At 51.8% G+C, this 17012-nt stretch overlaps 1 protein-coding gene across 4 annotated transcripts in view; it reads left to right on the top strand.

Moving 5' to 3' along the window:
* The window catches only part of RASSF4 (Ras association domain family member 4), a 34554-nt gene extending 26032 nt beyond the window's left edge, over positions 1-8522 (top strand). For 2 of the 4 annotated variants that reach the window (XM_004021571.4, XM_027962353.2), the window contains exons 7-11: positions 3742-3843; positions 4123-4174; positions 4762-4883; positions 5708-5805; positions 7006-8522. In XM_004021571.4, coding sequence (XP_004021620.3) covers positions 3742-3843; positions 4123-4174; positions 4762-4883; positions 5708-5805; positions 7006-7066 — 435 coding nt within the window. In that variant the 3' untranslated portion in view covers positions 7067-8522. Of the gene's footprint in view, positions 1-3741; positions 3844-4122; positions 4175-4761; positions 4884-5512; positions 5806-7005 lie in introns of those variants that run through there. The other 2 variants (XM_027962354.2, XM_060406559.1) reach the window with 2 other exon arrangements.
* The last annotated feature ends 8490 nt before the right edge of the window (positions 8523-17012 follow it).

The raw sequence follows: 17012 nt of genomic DNA, 5'->3' as shown, positions 1-17012 counted from the left end.
GGTACCCTGCCCTTGGGGATGCAGAATTCAACAAGGCGGGCTGAAGGGACCCTGCTCCATCATCAGGACCTCCTCCACTCCACACTAGGTTTGCAGTGAGTGTTGATGAGGAACAATAGGTTATCTTCACTAAATCTAGGAGGTGAGTGTGTCAGTCACTCTGCTGCTGCTGCTGAGTCGCTTCAGTCGTGCCCGACTCTGTGTGACCCCATAGACGGCAGCCCACCAGGCTCCCCCGTCCCTGGGACTCTCCAGGCAAGAACACTGGAGTGCCCAGTTGTCCTTGGACTGCAATGCATGAAAGTGAAGTCGCTCAGTCGTGTCCGACTCCCAGCGACCCCATGGACTATAGCCTACCAGGCTCCTCCGTCCATGGGATTCTCCAGGCAAGAGTGCTGGAGTGGGCTGCCACTGCCTTCTCCGTGTCAGTCACTCAGTCACGTCCAACTCTTTGTGACTCCATGGACTGTACTCTGCCAGGCTTCTCTGTCCATACGATTTACCAGGCAAAAATACTGGAGTGGGTAGCCATTCCCTCCTCCAAGAGATCTTCCTGGCCCAGGGATTGAACCCGGGTCTCCTGCACTGCAGGCAGGTTCTTTACCATCTGAGCCACCAGGGAAGCCCAAATCTAGGAAAACGAGGAGTATTTGAGAGTAGTTTCCTCAGAGCGGGAGGGGAAGGCAGGGCTGAAGTTAAACAGAGATTAAGAATGTCTGGATTAGCCAAAGGACCAGCCATCTAACTTGGGCTTTTTTTTTTTCAACATAGGCCGTTTTTAGTCTTTATTGAACTTGTTGCCATATCGCTTCTGTTTTACGCTTGGTGCTTTTTGGCCACAAGGTATGTGGGGTCTTAGCTCTCTGCCCAGGGGTCAAACCCAGCCCCCTGCACTGGAAGGCAAAGTCTTAACCCCTGGACTGCCAGGAAAGCCCCCGACGTGGGTATTCTTTACATGCTGTTCCAAAGAGGTGTAGTCTGCAAAGCGTAAAGTGACCACCATTTGCCAATATTTGAATAAATATTGATATGCTACTTTAAGGGACTATTTGAAAATTTAGAAAGATTCTTTGCATGGATTTAGGAGAAGGCAATGGCACCCCACTCCAGTACTCTTGCCTGGAAAATCCCATGGACGGAGGAGCCTGGTAGGCTGCAGTCCATGGGGTTGCTAAGAGTCGGACACGACTGAGCGACTTCACTTTCACTTTTCACCTTCATGCACTGGAGAAGGAAATGGTAACCCACTCCAGTGTTCTTGCCCAGAGAATCCCAGGGATGGGGGAGCCTGGTTGGCTTCCATCTATGGGGTTGCACAGAGTCGGACACGACTGAAGCGACTTATCAGCAGCAGGCTCATTCTAATTCTACATTCCTAAAAAAAAAAAAGGAGGTTTTTATGACTCAAGGCACTGAATTGTAGGCTTTATCTTCAGTACATTCTCCTGTCCTCTAAGAGGTGTGTTGGGCACTTTAAACCTTATATTAGTCATTGCAAATGTCACAGGGACGCGGAGAAGTCCGAACACCCTGTAGCCTTTGCGATGAACCAAAGTGAACAGTTGGGGCTTTTATCGCAGCCTTCCGCTTCCCTTGGTGCCATCCTGCCAAGAAGGGCTTCTTAGCCAGCCAGACCTACACTCGACGCGCTAATCAGGGTGGCTGTTCCCTAAGTCACAGACTTACCTGCCACATGTGGGTCCATTCTTCCAGGCAAACTGGGTGCCTTCATGAACTAGTGTCGCAGGCATGTTGGACAGTTGATTCACATCTGCTGAAGGAGCAAGGGGCTCCCTTTTTTGCTCCTCGCTCCGCATCCATTCAGAATCAGTGTCCTTAGAAATTAGGTAACAAGTGCTTGAGTCACAGGCAACAATTAAAAAATAATAACAATAATAAATTCCTAGAATTAACTTCCTGGAGTTTTTATTCCAGGTTTTATTTCTTAGAACTGCACGCTATTGCTCCGCTTCATTATTTTCTAAGACAGCTCTTACTCACAGTAGTGTTGGCTTGATTTCCAGAGTGGGTAGAAAAGTGCTTTGTCCGTCGGAATCATGTGGGTTCTGTGAGGGAGAAACCATTGTGGGCAGAGACGGGAAAAGAGCCACGGGACCTTTGCTCCCACTTGGAGCTGATTGTTCTCTTCTTGAGAAAAGAGTTCGGGCAAGAGAAACACGTCGTCTTGTTGACATGACCTTTCTTCTCCAAGAGACAGCCCGACTCCTCTGTTTCACATTTCTCAGAAACTCGGACTTTCTGTGCCACCCAGCCGTTCTACATTCGACTGTGGAGAAAGCAGGTCTGGGTTTGAGGCTGGCTCTAGCACTTGGACCTCAGCTGGGGACACTGAACAAAGCCCTCATGTACCCTGAGCCCCAGTACATCCTGGGGAAAGCCGAGCTAGGACCGTCCAGGAGGAATGTGTGATCTGGAATTTGGTTTCGGAAAGCAAGGAGGAGCTTGCCCACAGGGAAGTCAGACACGAAGGGAGGACCCTGCGCCATGCTGGTGAAGCATGAGGCTTGGGGCAGCTCTGCCCTTTCTAGACGGGGGACTCCGATGAGCTACTAACCTCTCCAAGCTCCATGTACTTCTAAGGACTGTTGTGAGGATTAAATCAAGAATCTATGTAAAGTGTTTAGCAGGGTTATTACCTGATTAGTGATCATTAAGGACTTAATAAGCTTTAAGTTTATTCCCTGGAAGTTCCCTGGTGACTTCACGTATGGTGTCTCATGAACAAAGGCAGCATACCTGTGAGAATACCACGGGCACCCAAAACTGCAGAAGCCGTGTGGCTGGAGCACGGGATGCTTGGGAGGGAGCCACGCGCCACATGTGCGCCGTGTGGGAGGAGCTGCGGACGCCGCCGTCTAGGCTGTGGTGGTGGTGGAGGAAAATGGATCGAAAGGGCTGAGACTAGAGGGGAAAAGTTGGGAAGCTGATGCAGTATAAACAGAGGGCCTCACCGCAGGCAAGCTGGGAGAATAGAGCAAAGAGGACAGATTTGAGAACCTTTAGCCTTAGAATCAGCAGACACTTGGTGATTTGGTTCTAGACGGAGTAGAGAGACTCACTCCCCAGCTCCTCGTGGATGACCCTCACGGCCCTTGTTATTGTTCAGTCACTCTGCTGCTGCTGAGTCGCTCAGTCGTGTCCGACTCTGTGTGACCCCATAGACGGCAGCCCACCAGGCTCCCCCGTCCCTGGGATTCTCCAGGCAAGAACACTGGAGTGGGTTGCCATTGCCTTCTCCAATGCATGCAAGTGAAAAGTGAAGTGAAGTCACTCAGTCATGTCTGACTGTTAGCGACCTCATGGACTGCAGCCCACCAGGCTCCTCCGTCCATGGGGTTCTCCAGGCAAGAGCACTGGAGTGGGGTGCCATCGCCTTCTCTGGTTCAGTCGCTCACTTGTGTACAATTCTTTGCGACCCCATGCACTGCAACACACCAAGCTTCCCACGGCCCTGGTTCCTAGAAAAAAGAGTTTGGCTCTTATAGATCTGCAGGCATCTTTCTTAGAGGCCTCGCGTACGATGTGAGCTGTCAAAGCTTCTCTGCTCATGCCTGGATCTGGGTGCAGCTTGTGTGTGGATCTGTGCAGACAGACACAGGTGATCACAGAGCCCAGGTTCACCTGCTGTCCCAGGCTGCTCAGTGCCAGCGGGCTGACCGTATGCCCATACCCTGCCTGTGTCAGCCCTGTGTCCCCTCTGGCCTCCCCCTTCCTGTGCAGACCTCCGTGTTCACTCCCGCCTATGGGTCCACGACCAACGTGAGAGTCAACAGCACCATGACGACCCTCCAGGTGCTCACTCTGCTGCTGAACAAGTTCCGAGTGAGTCTGGCCGTGGGCAGCCTCGCCCCAGATGCTGGTGGTTGGCAGTTTTGCTGGGGAGGGGGCTGGTGGAAGCCATGGCTCCTGGGGGAAGGCTGAACAGGTCTCCTCTGCTGAGCTAGCCGGAGAAATGCTCTGGGAATTTAAGGAGGCGGGGGCAGGGCGGGTCCCTGGGGATTTGTGTGTGGGGGCTTGGAGATGTGGTTACTGCCAGGGGCCCTTTCCTCTCTCTCCTGTCTTGAAAAGCCATGGTCTGACTCCCTGTCCCTGCCTGTGCAGGTGGAAAACAGCCCCAGTGAGTTTGCCCTCTACATCGTTCATGAGTCTGGGGGTAAGTGTCTGCCTTTGACTCAAGTCCCCATCCATTTGGCAAGCTCACCGACTGAGCTCCTTCTCTGAGGGCTGAGCTGGCTTGTGCAGTGGGCACAGGGCAGGTGCCCTCCTGGCCTTGGGACATGCTGTGCTCCCACCACAGGCAGCCCTCCCAGGCTTATATCCAGGCACACTTGTCATCCCTTTCGGAACCCCACCAGAACCACATGGTGAGCTGCTCTCTCCAGTAGGTTCAGTGAGGCGTGGGGAGGACTGTGCGTCTGGGTTTTCAGGATGGATGAGAAGCCCCTCACCCACTGAGAACTGCTGTTGCAGAGCTCGCACCGCACAGCCCTCTGTCCGGCACTGCATGGCCTGGCCTCCCCAGGTCTGCTTCCCGCGCCGGGCTCCTCCAGCCACGGTTCCTCTCTGAGCTGGGCCTTCGCTGAAGGACACGATCCACATCATCAAGGCAGTGTCCATCACACAACATCTGGCAGCATTGCCAGGGCCCCTGGACATCTGTCTTCCATCCCATTCCCATCCTGGAACAAAGAGACACGGTCCTACCACCCCATGAATGTTGTCTACCACGTTCTTTTTCAGAGCGTACAAAGTTAAAGGACTGTGAGTACCCACTGATTTCCAGAATCCTGCATGGGCCCTGTGAGAAGATCGCCAGGATATTCCTGATGGAAGCTGACTTGGGCGAGGAGGTCCCCCACGATGTGAGTGGGGCTGAGGCATCCCGAGGCCTCTCCTGAGGGGGCGGCCGGGGGATGGCGTGGCAGACTCCTGTGACCTCGGGCAGAGCCCCCTTGGGCAGTGCTCCCGGGCCCCCCATGGCCATCACTAAGTCCATCCCGTCTTAACGGTTTCATCCGTCTTGTTGCCATCAGCCACCACCAGATCCATCAGCTGGCTCAGGGGAGAAAGAAGTTGGGTCTTAGAAAACCATGGCCTGGCCTTTTCCATTCTTTCCAGACAGGTGGAGTCTTTTCCTTCATTGGAGTGCGTTTTGTTGTTATTTACATTAAAAAAACAACAAAAGCTCCTTACCTAGGGTCTGACTGCACCTTATGGAAAGGACCAAGTGTCTCAGGACATCTTGAGTCCTGACTAGGCAATGAGCACATTTCCAAACTCCACTACACAGAATAGGCCTATAGGGTGTGGACCTCCAGAAGAAGGCCTGTGACCCTGTGTCCCTGGGGCCATTTGCAGACTAGTGAGTTCATTCTACTGTTGGGAACGATGGCATTCCCACCGTCTCCACCCCCACCCCAGAGAACTCCCAGACTGACTCCCCTCGCTATTGAACGGTCTTCCTAAAACTCAGTTTAATCTTTCCTCCCAGGGACCACAGTGGCCTTAGGGATCAGAATGGGCTCCATCTTCCCATCCTGGCACACACAGAGCTGTGTCGGGGGGGTGGGAGGAAGACAGGCAGCCTCTTCCTTGGAGACAAGACCCTGCTGAGTCGGCCACAAGGAAAAGAAAACACTTTTGGCCTCTAAGTTAAAGCACATTGAAATGTTCTTGGATTTTCTAGGTCGCTCAGTACATTAAGTTTGAAATGCCGGTGCTGGACAGTTTTGTTGAGAAATTAAAAGAAGAGGAGGAAAGAGAAATAAGCAAACTGACCGTGAAGTAAGCAGCCCTTGAATAGCCAGTCATGGGTCTGGAACATCAGGGCAAGGGTGCAGTCGGAGCACCAGGCCCGGGGCTGCGAGAGCTCTCCCTGCGGTTGTGCCAGGCGTCCTCACGTAGTTCAGGGATGCCTCCCCCTGGCCCCTTGCTCCGTAGTGCCACCAGACTGGGGTGACAGCCTGCCAAAATGGGGGCCTGCAGCCCAGCCCGCCCATCGAGCCTTGGCAGCCCCACTGTCACGGGACAGACACAAGCTGCTGAAACTGGGCAGGAGACTCGGGCAGCAGCGTGGGCCGGCCCTGGCCCAGGGCTGTGTGTTCTGCGGGCGGCACTGCCCAGGAGGTGCTGCCGGGGGGCTGCCGTGCACATTCAGCCTGGTCCGAAAAGTGCCGGTCCATGCTGGCGGGAGCGCCGAGCCTGCCCCAAAGCGGCGGTTATTGGGACTGCCTGTACCCCCTGATGGTTGCAAGCGCAGGGGACCAGTTCAGTGAGCAGGTGAGTGGGTGTCACCTGCTGGCTCCTGGAGCCTGGCTGTGTGAGGTCAGGTCACAAACCCCGATGGTCTGTGTCTCCCTCTGTGAGGGAAACTCGGTCCCAGAGTCCCTCTTAGGAAGGGAAGGAGGAAGGCCGCTCACCGTGAGAGTCTGCGGTCGGGGGACTATGTAAACCCTGGCTTCTGGCTGAATGTCTCTTTAAAAGGCTTCTGTGTGTACAGTCAGGCCCTACTCAGGCAGTCAGCGGAGACCTCAGCAGAAGGAACTGTGTCATTGTAGCGAGGAGGGACCTGGGGGTCACTCGGTGCACAGAGAGGGAAGGGCGGCCCGAGGTGAGGACGGAGTCTACACCACGTGACTGTGGAGCCAGGGCTCGGACAAGGCTTCCTGACCCCCTCTGCCGCCCTGTCTAATCCAGCACACTCCTGTCTGTACCGGAGACTCTTTGGAATACAAGGAGCATTCTCCTGTAAAGCTCGACAGGGTCTGCAGCCCTGTTTAACTGCTCCTCGAAGCCAGTGGCCTTGCAGGATGTGGGTCCCGGCTCTTTCTTCCTTCCCCTTGGCAGAGGAGAGATGGTGGCCACTAAGCAGCCGGTCGGGAGCCGTGGGTCTCCAGGCCCAGCATCTCTGGGCTCCTCTGCTGTGCTCCTTGCTCCCTGTCCCCTCTGGTACCAGTGAATCCTCTCGGCTGTGTCTCCCTCCAGGTTCCAAGCCCTGCGTCTGACAATGTTACAGCGCCTGGAGCAGCTGGTGGAAGCCAAGTAGCCCAGCAGCACCTGCCCCTTCCGAAGCCCCCAGCAGCCACCGCACACTGACAGCCAGCGGCCAGGCCCCGCTTGGCCACACAGATTGGCCGCACGGCCGAGGGATCTGGCGTCTGTGCCCCTGCCTGTCCACCCGCCAGGCAGCCTGAGTCCCACAGCCCTGGCGCGTGGCTCCAAGCTGAGCACTCACGGGGCCCAGTCCTAAGCCTGAGGACCCAGGAGCTTGCTGGGTGGGGTCTGCATGTGAGATGGGCCTGGGCTGCAAGCAGCCCTGGAGCTGTGACATGAGCCGAGTTAAGGAACTAGACAGCATGGCCGGCCCTGTTTATGCCACACCTCTCCAACTCAGGGGAGCAGAACAGTCTTGCTTCTAGAGTGTGGGCTCCACCTGCTTCCCCAGTGCCTGGCCCAGAATTACTGCAGAACCGCAAGCCATTATCCTCATCAAACACGTGAGCCCCTAGACCCTGTCCACCCTCGCCTCATGCCGCCGCTCAGAAACTCTGCTGGGAAGAGCAGGAACTGCCAGCGGGTATGGGATGTGCAGTGCTCCCAGCTGTCACTTCACCGTGGCGTGCCAGGTAGCGCCTCTGATGTCGCTCCATGAGCCTCGCATAGCTCAGTGCCCTGCCGGCAGAGGTCAGACCGAGAATAAGAGCACCAGCAGCCCGTCTCTCAGCGGCACTCACTCTGAACTTCCCCGGCAGCACCTGAAGGGACTCTTATAAGGAGCTCGCTGAAAGAAGCTCGTCAACTGTATCACATTGAGGAGGTGACCCACATGATCCCGAAAGGATGCCTGCAGGGTGGGTGAGAGGCCAGGAGCTGTCTAGGGACTGCCGGCAGTGGCTTGGGAAGGCCACGCCTCGCCCGTCACTGCGCTCCTCGGACGCTTGTGTGCCTCCTGCCCTCTCTGGGTGTGCGTCAGTACTTCCCATCAAAGGCCACCACCGGGAAAAACTGTTTGAGGAGAAAGGGCTTGGAATCCCCTGGGGCCAAATCAGAACAATTTGGGTCTGCCAGTTGATGGAAAAATTCTAGAATGAATAAGAAGGCCTTTGCAAGAATTATGCAACAGTTTACAGCAGTCATGTGAGATGTTTGTACAAAACAGAGCAAATGAGACCAGATTCTCCCCATGGGGCCCATGGATTGTGGATTTAAAGGGAAAAACTATAAAGTCTCCTGAAGCCAGAAAGTCAGCATGAGTGAGACTCCAACTCTGCCTCAATCAGCAGCTCCTCACCGGCGCCCATAAAGAGCAGAGCATGGGAGCAGCTACACCATTCGAGCCCACTGTTCAGGGTGAGCCCCACACCAGGACTGCCCCCACCTGGCGCCCTGCTCCCAGAGGCAGGCGCAGAGATGCCCCCGGGAGGCCGCCGCCGTTCCCGTCTCCTTTGTCCGCAGGGTTTCCTAGGTTCTCAATAAAGGTGTTGCCACGTGCAACCAAAGGAGTTAGGTCCACGCTTTTTTTTTTCACTTGTGTGTGTCCACCCTGACCTCTGCTCTGACCTCTGAAACTCCTGTCCTGCGGGACGTGTCACCAAGTTCGGTAGAGGAGCTAACGCTGAGCACAGCCTACCGCTTTTGACCCTGACATGATTCCTTCCTTTCCAGGCGCATCCTTGGGACTGGTGTGGGGCCTGAGGACGGCGACAGCCGTAGGGCTCAGAGGAGGAGGTCTGTGGGCAGCCTGGACAGTAAGCGTCCGGGTCGCCCCAAATTGCAGAGTTCCAGCATCAGGGGCACCTCGGAATCTTCCGGGGCTCAGGGGGATGCAACAGGGTCTAGGAGATGGTAGAGAGCTGGTCAAACGGGGTTCCCCAGTAAAATAGTGAGATAGCTACCCAAAAGGCTTCCCTGGTGGCTCAGACGATAAAGAGTCTGCCTGCCGTGCAGGAGACCTGGGTTCAGTCCTTGGGTTGGGAAGATCCCCTGGAGAAGGAAATGGCAACCCACTCTAGTATTCTTGCCTAGAAAATCCCATGGACGGAGCAGCCTGGCGGGCTACAGTCCATGGGTCACAAGAGTCAGACATGATGGGTAAAACCACCACCGGCTTCCCAGACCATATTTATACATGCAGGTCAAGGACCACAGCTGACCATTGTTCAGCAGTAACCGAGGGACAACTGCCTTGTGCCAGACCTGAGCTCAGCTCCAGAGGGACAAAGACAGTCCTGCTGCAGCCTGCATTCAGAGGCCTCCTAACTGGGAGACCAGGCCACACACCCTGCAGGGCCAGGGGATGTGCAGAGCAGAGAGATGGTGAAGCTCCCTGGAAGGAAGCCCAAGGCTGAGCCCCACTGGCCTAAGACAGCGTGTGAGACATTCCAGCCTGAAGACGCCCGCTAACCTTGCAGCAGACGGGGCCTGACACATGAAAAGCCATCAGATGAAGAAACCCTCTGTCAACATTCCCCAGTTTTGTTTTGGGGGGTTGGTTGGTTGGTTTTGTTTTTCCTTTTCAGCTGTTACAATATTACTTCATTTAAAGCCTGTCTTGATAAGGGCCACTTGTGAAATAGAAAAGTTAGCGAAACTAACTTCTGAACAGCATAGCTAAGACATCTCTAACAAGGGGAAAGGTATAGTCATACCTCAGAGACACTGCAGATTCGGTCCCAGAGCACTGCAATAAGGCAAATGCCACGATAAAGTGAGCCACAGATTGGTTTCCCACTGCGTATCGGAGCTATGCTTAAGCCCTCCTGTCACCAGTGAAGCGCGCAATAGCGTCATGTCCAAAAAACAAAGCACGCACCTTAATTTTAAAAGACTTCATTGCTAAGCAGTGCTAACCATTCTCAGAGCCTTTGGCATAATCTTTTGCAACAGTGACGTTAAAGATTATTGATCATAGATCACTGTTATAATGACAGGCTTGAAAATTGCTATATCAACTGAAAAAAACAGCCTAAAATTTGTGAGTTTTTCTTAGTTAGAGGATAATTACAATATTGTGATGATTTTTGCCATACATCAACATGAATTGGCATTGGTTGACATATGTCCCCTCTCTCTTGAACCCCCTTCCTGAGTTATGTTTTATTTGGGGAGCTTACTGAGGACCAAACCCCATGGGAGAGCCTGTTGGGCAGCTCTGAAGGACTGTTCCAGAGAGTTAAGGGAGGAGACAAGATATGAAGTTTTTGCTTAAAAACAGAACAAAAAAACGTGATCAAACATCAAACGATTAATGCTAATCACAAAAAAGCAGACATCCCAAGTTAATGATTTTACTGCCTTCTGTGTATGGAAGACACTAGAGTCTGGGTTCATTAAAATTACTCCTTAGATATGCATCTTAACTGTGGAGGGCCAGTATCCTGTTTTTCTCTCTCCTGACTTCCCCTCAGGGTGCACCTTTGGAGCAGCTGCAGTGACTGATGGCTTGATAGCAGGCAACATTTCTTGTTTACAGAAATGGCTGGCAACATGCAACAGTTTTTTGTCCGCAGTGAGAATTGCCAAAATATGACACAGAGATATGAATTAAGCAAAGTGAAGTCGCCCAGTCGTGTCCGACTCTTTGGGACCCCATGGACTGCAGCCTACCAGGCTCCTCTGTCCTTGGGATTTTCCAGGCAATAGTACTGGAGTGGATTGCCATTTCCTTCTCCAGGGGATCTTCCCCACCCATTGTAGACAGTCGGTTCACCGTCTGAGCCACCAGGGAACTGAGCAAAGGCTATTGGGAAAATGGCACCAATGGACATTCAACGCAAGGTTGCCACAAACCTTCAATTTAAGAAAAATGCAGCGTCTGCAAAGAACAACAGAGCAAAGTACGCCTGTACACGTCTACAACCATCTGAGGGTTACAAAGCTTTCTCAACGATGCTTGCTTTCCAGAGGCAATTTGAAGAGATGCTAACTCAGCTCACCAGGACACCACAATTTCAGACTTTCTCCCAGGCTCTGCGGTTTCCTGCTGGTCTATGTGGCAGTTCCATGTGCCTCTCTCCATAGAGCTTTTAGAGAGTTTGCCATACCTTGCTTCACTCACTGGAACTCAGGTAGAAAATGTATACACAGGTGGAGTGGAGATTGCAGTGATAAGTGTCCTCTCCTAGATCAGGACGGTCTTCCCAGGTCAGACTTCAGGAACCAGGGCAAATAATAAACGCAAGATAAAATCAGCATGATTGCAAAAGATCTGAACTCAGGAAAAACAGGGTAATTTGCCCAGAGCAAATGAGCAGAAGGAAAAAAAAAAAAAAAGGCTTGTTTTTCCTGTGGTGATAGCCATTTGCTACCAGTTTAGATTGTTTACCAGAAGATGGATTAAAGACCTTCCCACTGTTAAAATAAAGCCATTGGTTCACCAAGGACACACCTGGCCCCTTAGTCCTAGGGAAACAAAGCACGAGGCTTACCCTGTCAGATCAGGCGATTGTGGAGAAGCTAGCAATACGCAATGTGCCCGTGTGGGCAGGATCCAGGTGCCCGCAGCTGCAGGCAGCAGTGGGCTATGTTTGTCAGGCGCCCTGCTCCTCCCTCCCAGGATAGGCGGTCAGACTCAAGCCTTTCCAGATGTAAAAACAGCAAGTGCACACGCTGTCTTCAGGTCCCAGGAGCTGTGGTTATCTGGGAGCAAGCCAGCTGCTGATCTGCCCTTGGACTCTGCTCCCTCCCAGCTGGCCTTTTAACAGAGATGTTTTCTGCAAACTCAGGAATGGGAATTCCCAGAGAACCCAAAGGAAACAAAGCAAAGCCTCAGGCTTGGAGGGCAGAACCATTGTTCAGGGGCTCTTCGTGGGAGAGAGACGGCCCCTGTCCCCGCGCTTGGTCGCTGGGCCACACGTGTGACTGGCCTCCTTTGCAGTGTTGCCAAAGTAGACCCCAGGCAGCAGCGCTCCCTGCTGAGGCAGTGCCTTCTGGCGTGTGTCTCTGTCTGCAAGCGAGTTGGGGTGCAAGGGACGAAACTAGAGTAGAAAGAAGCTGTCTTGCCAAGACAGTTCTGTCTGTAACACAACTCTGCATCGCAATTACACTCAAAAAAAAAGACTGTTCTCAGCCCAGAAGCCTCTTCTTCCTAGAATGAGCCCTTTAGACACAACTGGGCCCAGGGACACTCTGGCCCCTGCTGTGAGCAGTTTCCCGAAGAAGCCCTAACCATTCAGAGAGCTGGCCTGTCTTAACCCAATTTTCTCAGGAAGACGTGCTGTTAGGAGAACACAGCCCATCTCTGCGGCCCTGACCGCACAGTCCTCCCTCTCCCTTCCGCCCGCCTTTTCCTTTCTGCTTTGTAAACATCTGGGCTTTCCTTGCGGCTCAGCTGGTAAGGAATCTGCCTGCAGTGCAGGGTACCTGGGTTCGATCTCTGGGTTGGGAAGATCCCCTGGATCTGTGAATATTTACACTGGATCTGTAAATATCCAGTGTGACCAATTTCAGTCATTTACTCTGTTTAAAAGCAACCTGGACTTCTATTTGACAGATACTGCTAGGTAGAGGCGAAGGGCATGGGCTCTGAGGCCAAACTGTCTGCCACTTACGAACATGTGGCCTTAGGCAAGCTACATGCCTCCATTTTCTCATTGTTACAGGATTCTAACAATTCTTATCTCTTAAGGTTGTGGAAGGTATATGAGCTTTGCTGTAGTAACAAATAACAATAAAAATTGTGGTTACAACAAGAGCGTTTTATTTCTCTGGCCTGTTACATGTGACTGCAGGTGGCTGCAAGTGGGCTCGTGTGGCTCCACTCCACACGTCTTCTCATCCTGGAGCAGCCACTACTTGGGACATGTTATTCTTGAGGCAGAGGAAGCAAGAGTGGTGGCGGAAACACAGTGACCCAGGCGGCTTCTGGAATGGGCTGTGCGCTGCATCCACACACGAGCAGCTGGCCAGTGCTACTCATACAAAGTTAATATCAGTGGAATGGACAGTCATTCACTAGGAGACAATGAAAGCCACACAGCCTTAAGCAGGGATGTAAAACTCAAGAAGGGGGAGCAAATGCTCAGGAACAGTCAGAGCACAGGAATACTGAATGAGGCACTGCCAGCGCTTCCAACAGTACCTGGAACCTAGAAGCACTCAGCAGGTGTCGGCTATTGTCACACTGACAGGCTGAGGGCGGAAAGCCTGGCCTGCTTTCTCTCTCTTCTTCCTTTTCTTCTCTACTCCGCCCCGCCTCTCCACCCCATATCCTCTTCTCTCTCTCTCTCTCTCTCTCTCGCCTCTCTCCATCCTCCCCCCCTACTCTGTTCACTCTTGGCCACAGCCCTTTACCTCCTGACTTCTCCTCTCCTTTTTAAGATCCAGCTTTCTTCATCCAGTTCCCTACCCCTCCCATCCGCACATCTCTGGGCCTCCTGTAGCTGGCCCAGATGTTTTTAGGTACAGGCAGAAGGGATAATCCCCCTTTACGAGGGATGCGTAGTTTTAACTGGGCTTCCCAGGCAGCTCAGATGGTAAAGAATCCGCCTGCAACGAAGGAGGCCTGGGTCCGATCCCTGGGTTGAGAAGATCCCTGGAGAAGGACATGGCAGCTCACTCCAGGATTCCTGCCTGGAGAGTCCCATGGACAGAGGAGCCTGGCAGGATACGGTCCACGGAGTCGCAGAAGAGTCAGACACGACTGAGTAATGTCTCTCTTACTAGAAAAATTTTTTGAATAAATTTTTACTATTTTGATGGACATAGAGCAAACAGTGCAAGCAGGTCACTTTTGTTCTTGAAACTTTACCGAAACGATCTTTATGCACTGTCCCATACCCCCACCCCCACCCAGCCACCAGAATCCACCACTTGTAGTAATAAGTTAATAGTAAAATAACAATGGCTGGCATGCTCCAGTCCATGGGGTCACAAAGAGTCGGACACAACTTCGCAACGGAACAACAAACCATGCCTCATATTTCCTATGTGTTAGGCATTGTGCTAAGTGCCTTACATTATCTTATTTAATCATTAACAGTCTGGCTATCATCTAGATTACCGAGATGACAGTCCCTGTCCAGGACAGTTTCATGCTTTGCCATCTGCAGAGCAGAAGGCTCCATCTTGAGATCTGAACCTTGGATCCAGTCTTGCTTCTGCCATCAACCAACTAAGTATTCCAGGCAAGTTTCCCTCTTAGCCTTATCTTATTGCTCTTTAAGACAGATACTAGGATCCCTGCTTCGTGAGACTATAGTAAAGATGAATGACCAGAGAACGGATGTAAAAGCACTTTGTGAACAATGAGAAATCTTATAAATTCACTCATTCAACAAATACTTGCTGAGTGCCTGCTACCTTCTGAGCACTGTTCTGAGCACTACAGATATGACAAAGAACAGGAGATAGATCACGACAGCTTTGGTACCCCTGTGAAGTCATGAGCTCTTGTTCTAGAAAAATGGGGAGCTTTTGCTCTAAGAGCAGTCTTTCGAGAATTTAGGAAGCCTTTGGAGGACTTTGAACAAAATGAATGACGTAATCTAAGCTGTTTTCCGGAGGACCACCCTGGGGCTGTGAGTAGGTGTAGGAAGACCAGAGAGGAAGCCGACGCAATAATCCAGATAAGAGGTGATAGCAGCCTGGTGGCATTAATGGCAGTGGAGGTGCTGAAAGGGGCTCAATTCTGGATATGTTTTGCAGACAGGATGCAGGCCAGGAAGCAACAGTTAGAACTGGACGTGGGACAACAGACTGGTTCCAAATAGGAAAAGGAGTACGTCAAGGCTGTATATTGTCACCCTGCTTATTTAACTTATATGCAGAATACATCCTGAGAAACGCTGGGCTGGAAGAAACACAAGCTGGAATCAAGATTGCCAGGAGAAATATCAATCACCTCAGATATGCAGATGACACCACCCTTATGGCAGAAAGTGAAGAGGAACTCAAAAGCCTCTTGATGAAAGTAAAAGAGGAGAGTGAAAAAGTTGGCTTAAAGCTCAACATTCAGAAAACGAAGATCATGGCATCTGGTCCCATCACTTCATGGAAAATAGATGGGGAAACAGTGGAAACAGTGGCAGACTTTATTTTGGGGGCCTCCAAAATCACTGCAAATGGTGATTGCAGCCGTGAAATTAAAAAGACGCTTACTCTTTGGAAGGAAAGTTATGAGCAACCTAGATAGTATATTCAAAAGCAGAGGCATTACTTTGCCAACTAAGGTCCGTCTAGTCAAGGCTATGGTTTTTCCTGTGGTCATGTATGGATGTGAGAGTTGGACTGTGAAGAAGGCTGAGCGCCCAAGAATTGATGCTTTTGAACTGTGGTGTTGGAGAAGACTCTTGAGAGTCCCTTGGACAGCAAGGAGATCCAACCAGTCCATTCTGAAGGAGATCAGCCCTGGGATTTCTTTGGAAGGCATGATGCTAAAGCTGAAGCTCCAGTACTTTGGCCACCTCATGCGAAGAGTTGACTCATTGGAAAAGACTCTGATGCTGGGAGGGATTGGGGGCGGGAGAAGAAGGGGACGACTGAGGATGAGATGGCTGGATGGCATCACTGACTCAATGGACACGAATGTGAGTGAACTCTGGGAGTTGGTGATGGACAGGGAGGCCTGGTGTGATGCGATTCATGGGGTTGCAAAGAGTTGGACACAACTGAGCGGCTGAACTGAACTGAACTTTGCAGACAGGAGGTAATAGAGCTTGGTGGAGCTAATAGCAGGAGGTGATGAAAGTGGTTCAATTCAGGATATATTCTGAAGATCGAGCCAATAGAATTATAGATGGCTTGGAACTGGGTTTGGGGTAAAAAAAGAGACAACAGTGACATCAGGATTTTTGACCTGAGCAACTGGAAAGTTGGAATTGCCATCAACTGTCAGGATGAAGACTGCTGAATTAACATGTTTGGTGAATATAGTAAGTTCATCTGGTGGGCACTGAATAACTGTATATACAAATCTAGAGCTCAGTAATACTTGCATCCCAACTTCAGACTGGAGTTACCAGTTCAAGAGTGTTCAGCACATACACATAGTATCTGAAGCCATTAGATTGGAGGCGTTCTGTAGGCAAAGGAGGGCCCAGGAAGAGGAGGAGGGATCAGGTGACCCCGCACAGACTAGGTGGGAAAAGAAGGTGATTGGCTCCAAGAAATTAAAACCAGGAGACGTCATTACGAAAGAAAAACAGGTGGTTGTGTTGCAAATCACGAGACTTGGAGCCGAAAAGACACATTCCGATATGCAGCGGTCCACTAACACAGCCTGACCTTGAGCAAACTGCTGCTCTAATTCTTGGTTTCCTTAGCTGTGAAATGAGAATGATCAATTAACACGACACTGTAAAGCAACTACGTGTGTGTGCTTCGTCTCTCAGTCGTTTCCGTATTTCTTTGTGGACAGTAGTCCGCCAGGCTCCTCTGTCCATGGGATTTTGCAAGCAAGAATACTGAAGTGGGTTGCCATTTTCTCATCCAGGGGGATCTTCCCGACCCAGGGATTGAACCCACATCTCTTATGTCTCCTGCTTTGCAGGCGGATTCTTTACCCGCTGAACCATCAGGGAAGCCTCCAAAAAAGCAAGTATACTCCAATAAAAAACATTTAAGAAAAAAAATTTTTAAAGAGTATGATCGTTCCCATTTTGTAGGGGCTTTTTGGTATAATTACATAAGTATCAGGACTCAAAAGCTATCAGGAATGGTTTAGGCTCTCCAGAAGCACCTCCATATAATCAGTAATTAATACTTGTACAGTGGAGTCTCGGGGTCGAACGGGCTGGTACTGAGTTCAAAAGCCCTGAGACCGTGCCTGCGGTTCCCGGCCTGCCGGTGGCTCCTCCGTCACAGAGGGAGATAGCCGCAGGCCCTGCGCTCCTGGGCGGCCACACGACGCCTCTCGAGGGACACGAGATGAAAACGGAAGGACGGGAGGAAACGAAGGACGGTTCTTTCCGGTGGGCTCGGGACCATAGAGGGCCACTCCGCCAGGATCCTAGAGCGACCGCGTGGCGCAGACCAGCCGCGCGGCCTGCACTTCC

This window comes from Ovis aries, chromosome 25 (genome assembly GCF_016772045.2).
Source record: "Ovis aries strain OAR_USU_Benz2616 breed Rambouillet chromosome 25, ARS-UI_Ramb_v3.0, whole genome shotgun sequence".
Taxonomy (NCBI): domain Eukaryota; kingdom Metazoa; phylum Chordata; class Mammalia; order Artiodactyla; family Bovidae; genus Ovis; species Ovis aries.
This window is presented reverse-complemented; position numbering and strand designations above follow the sequence as displayed.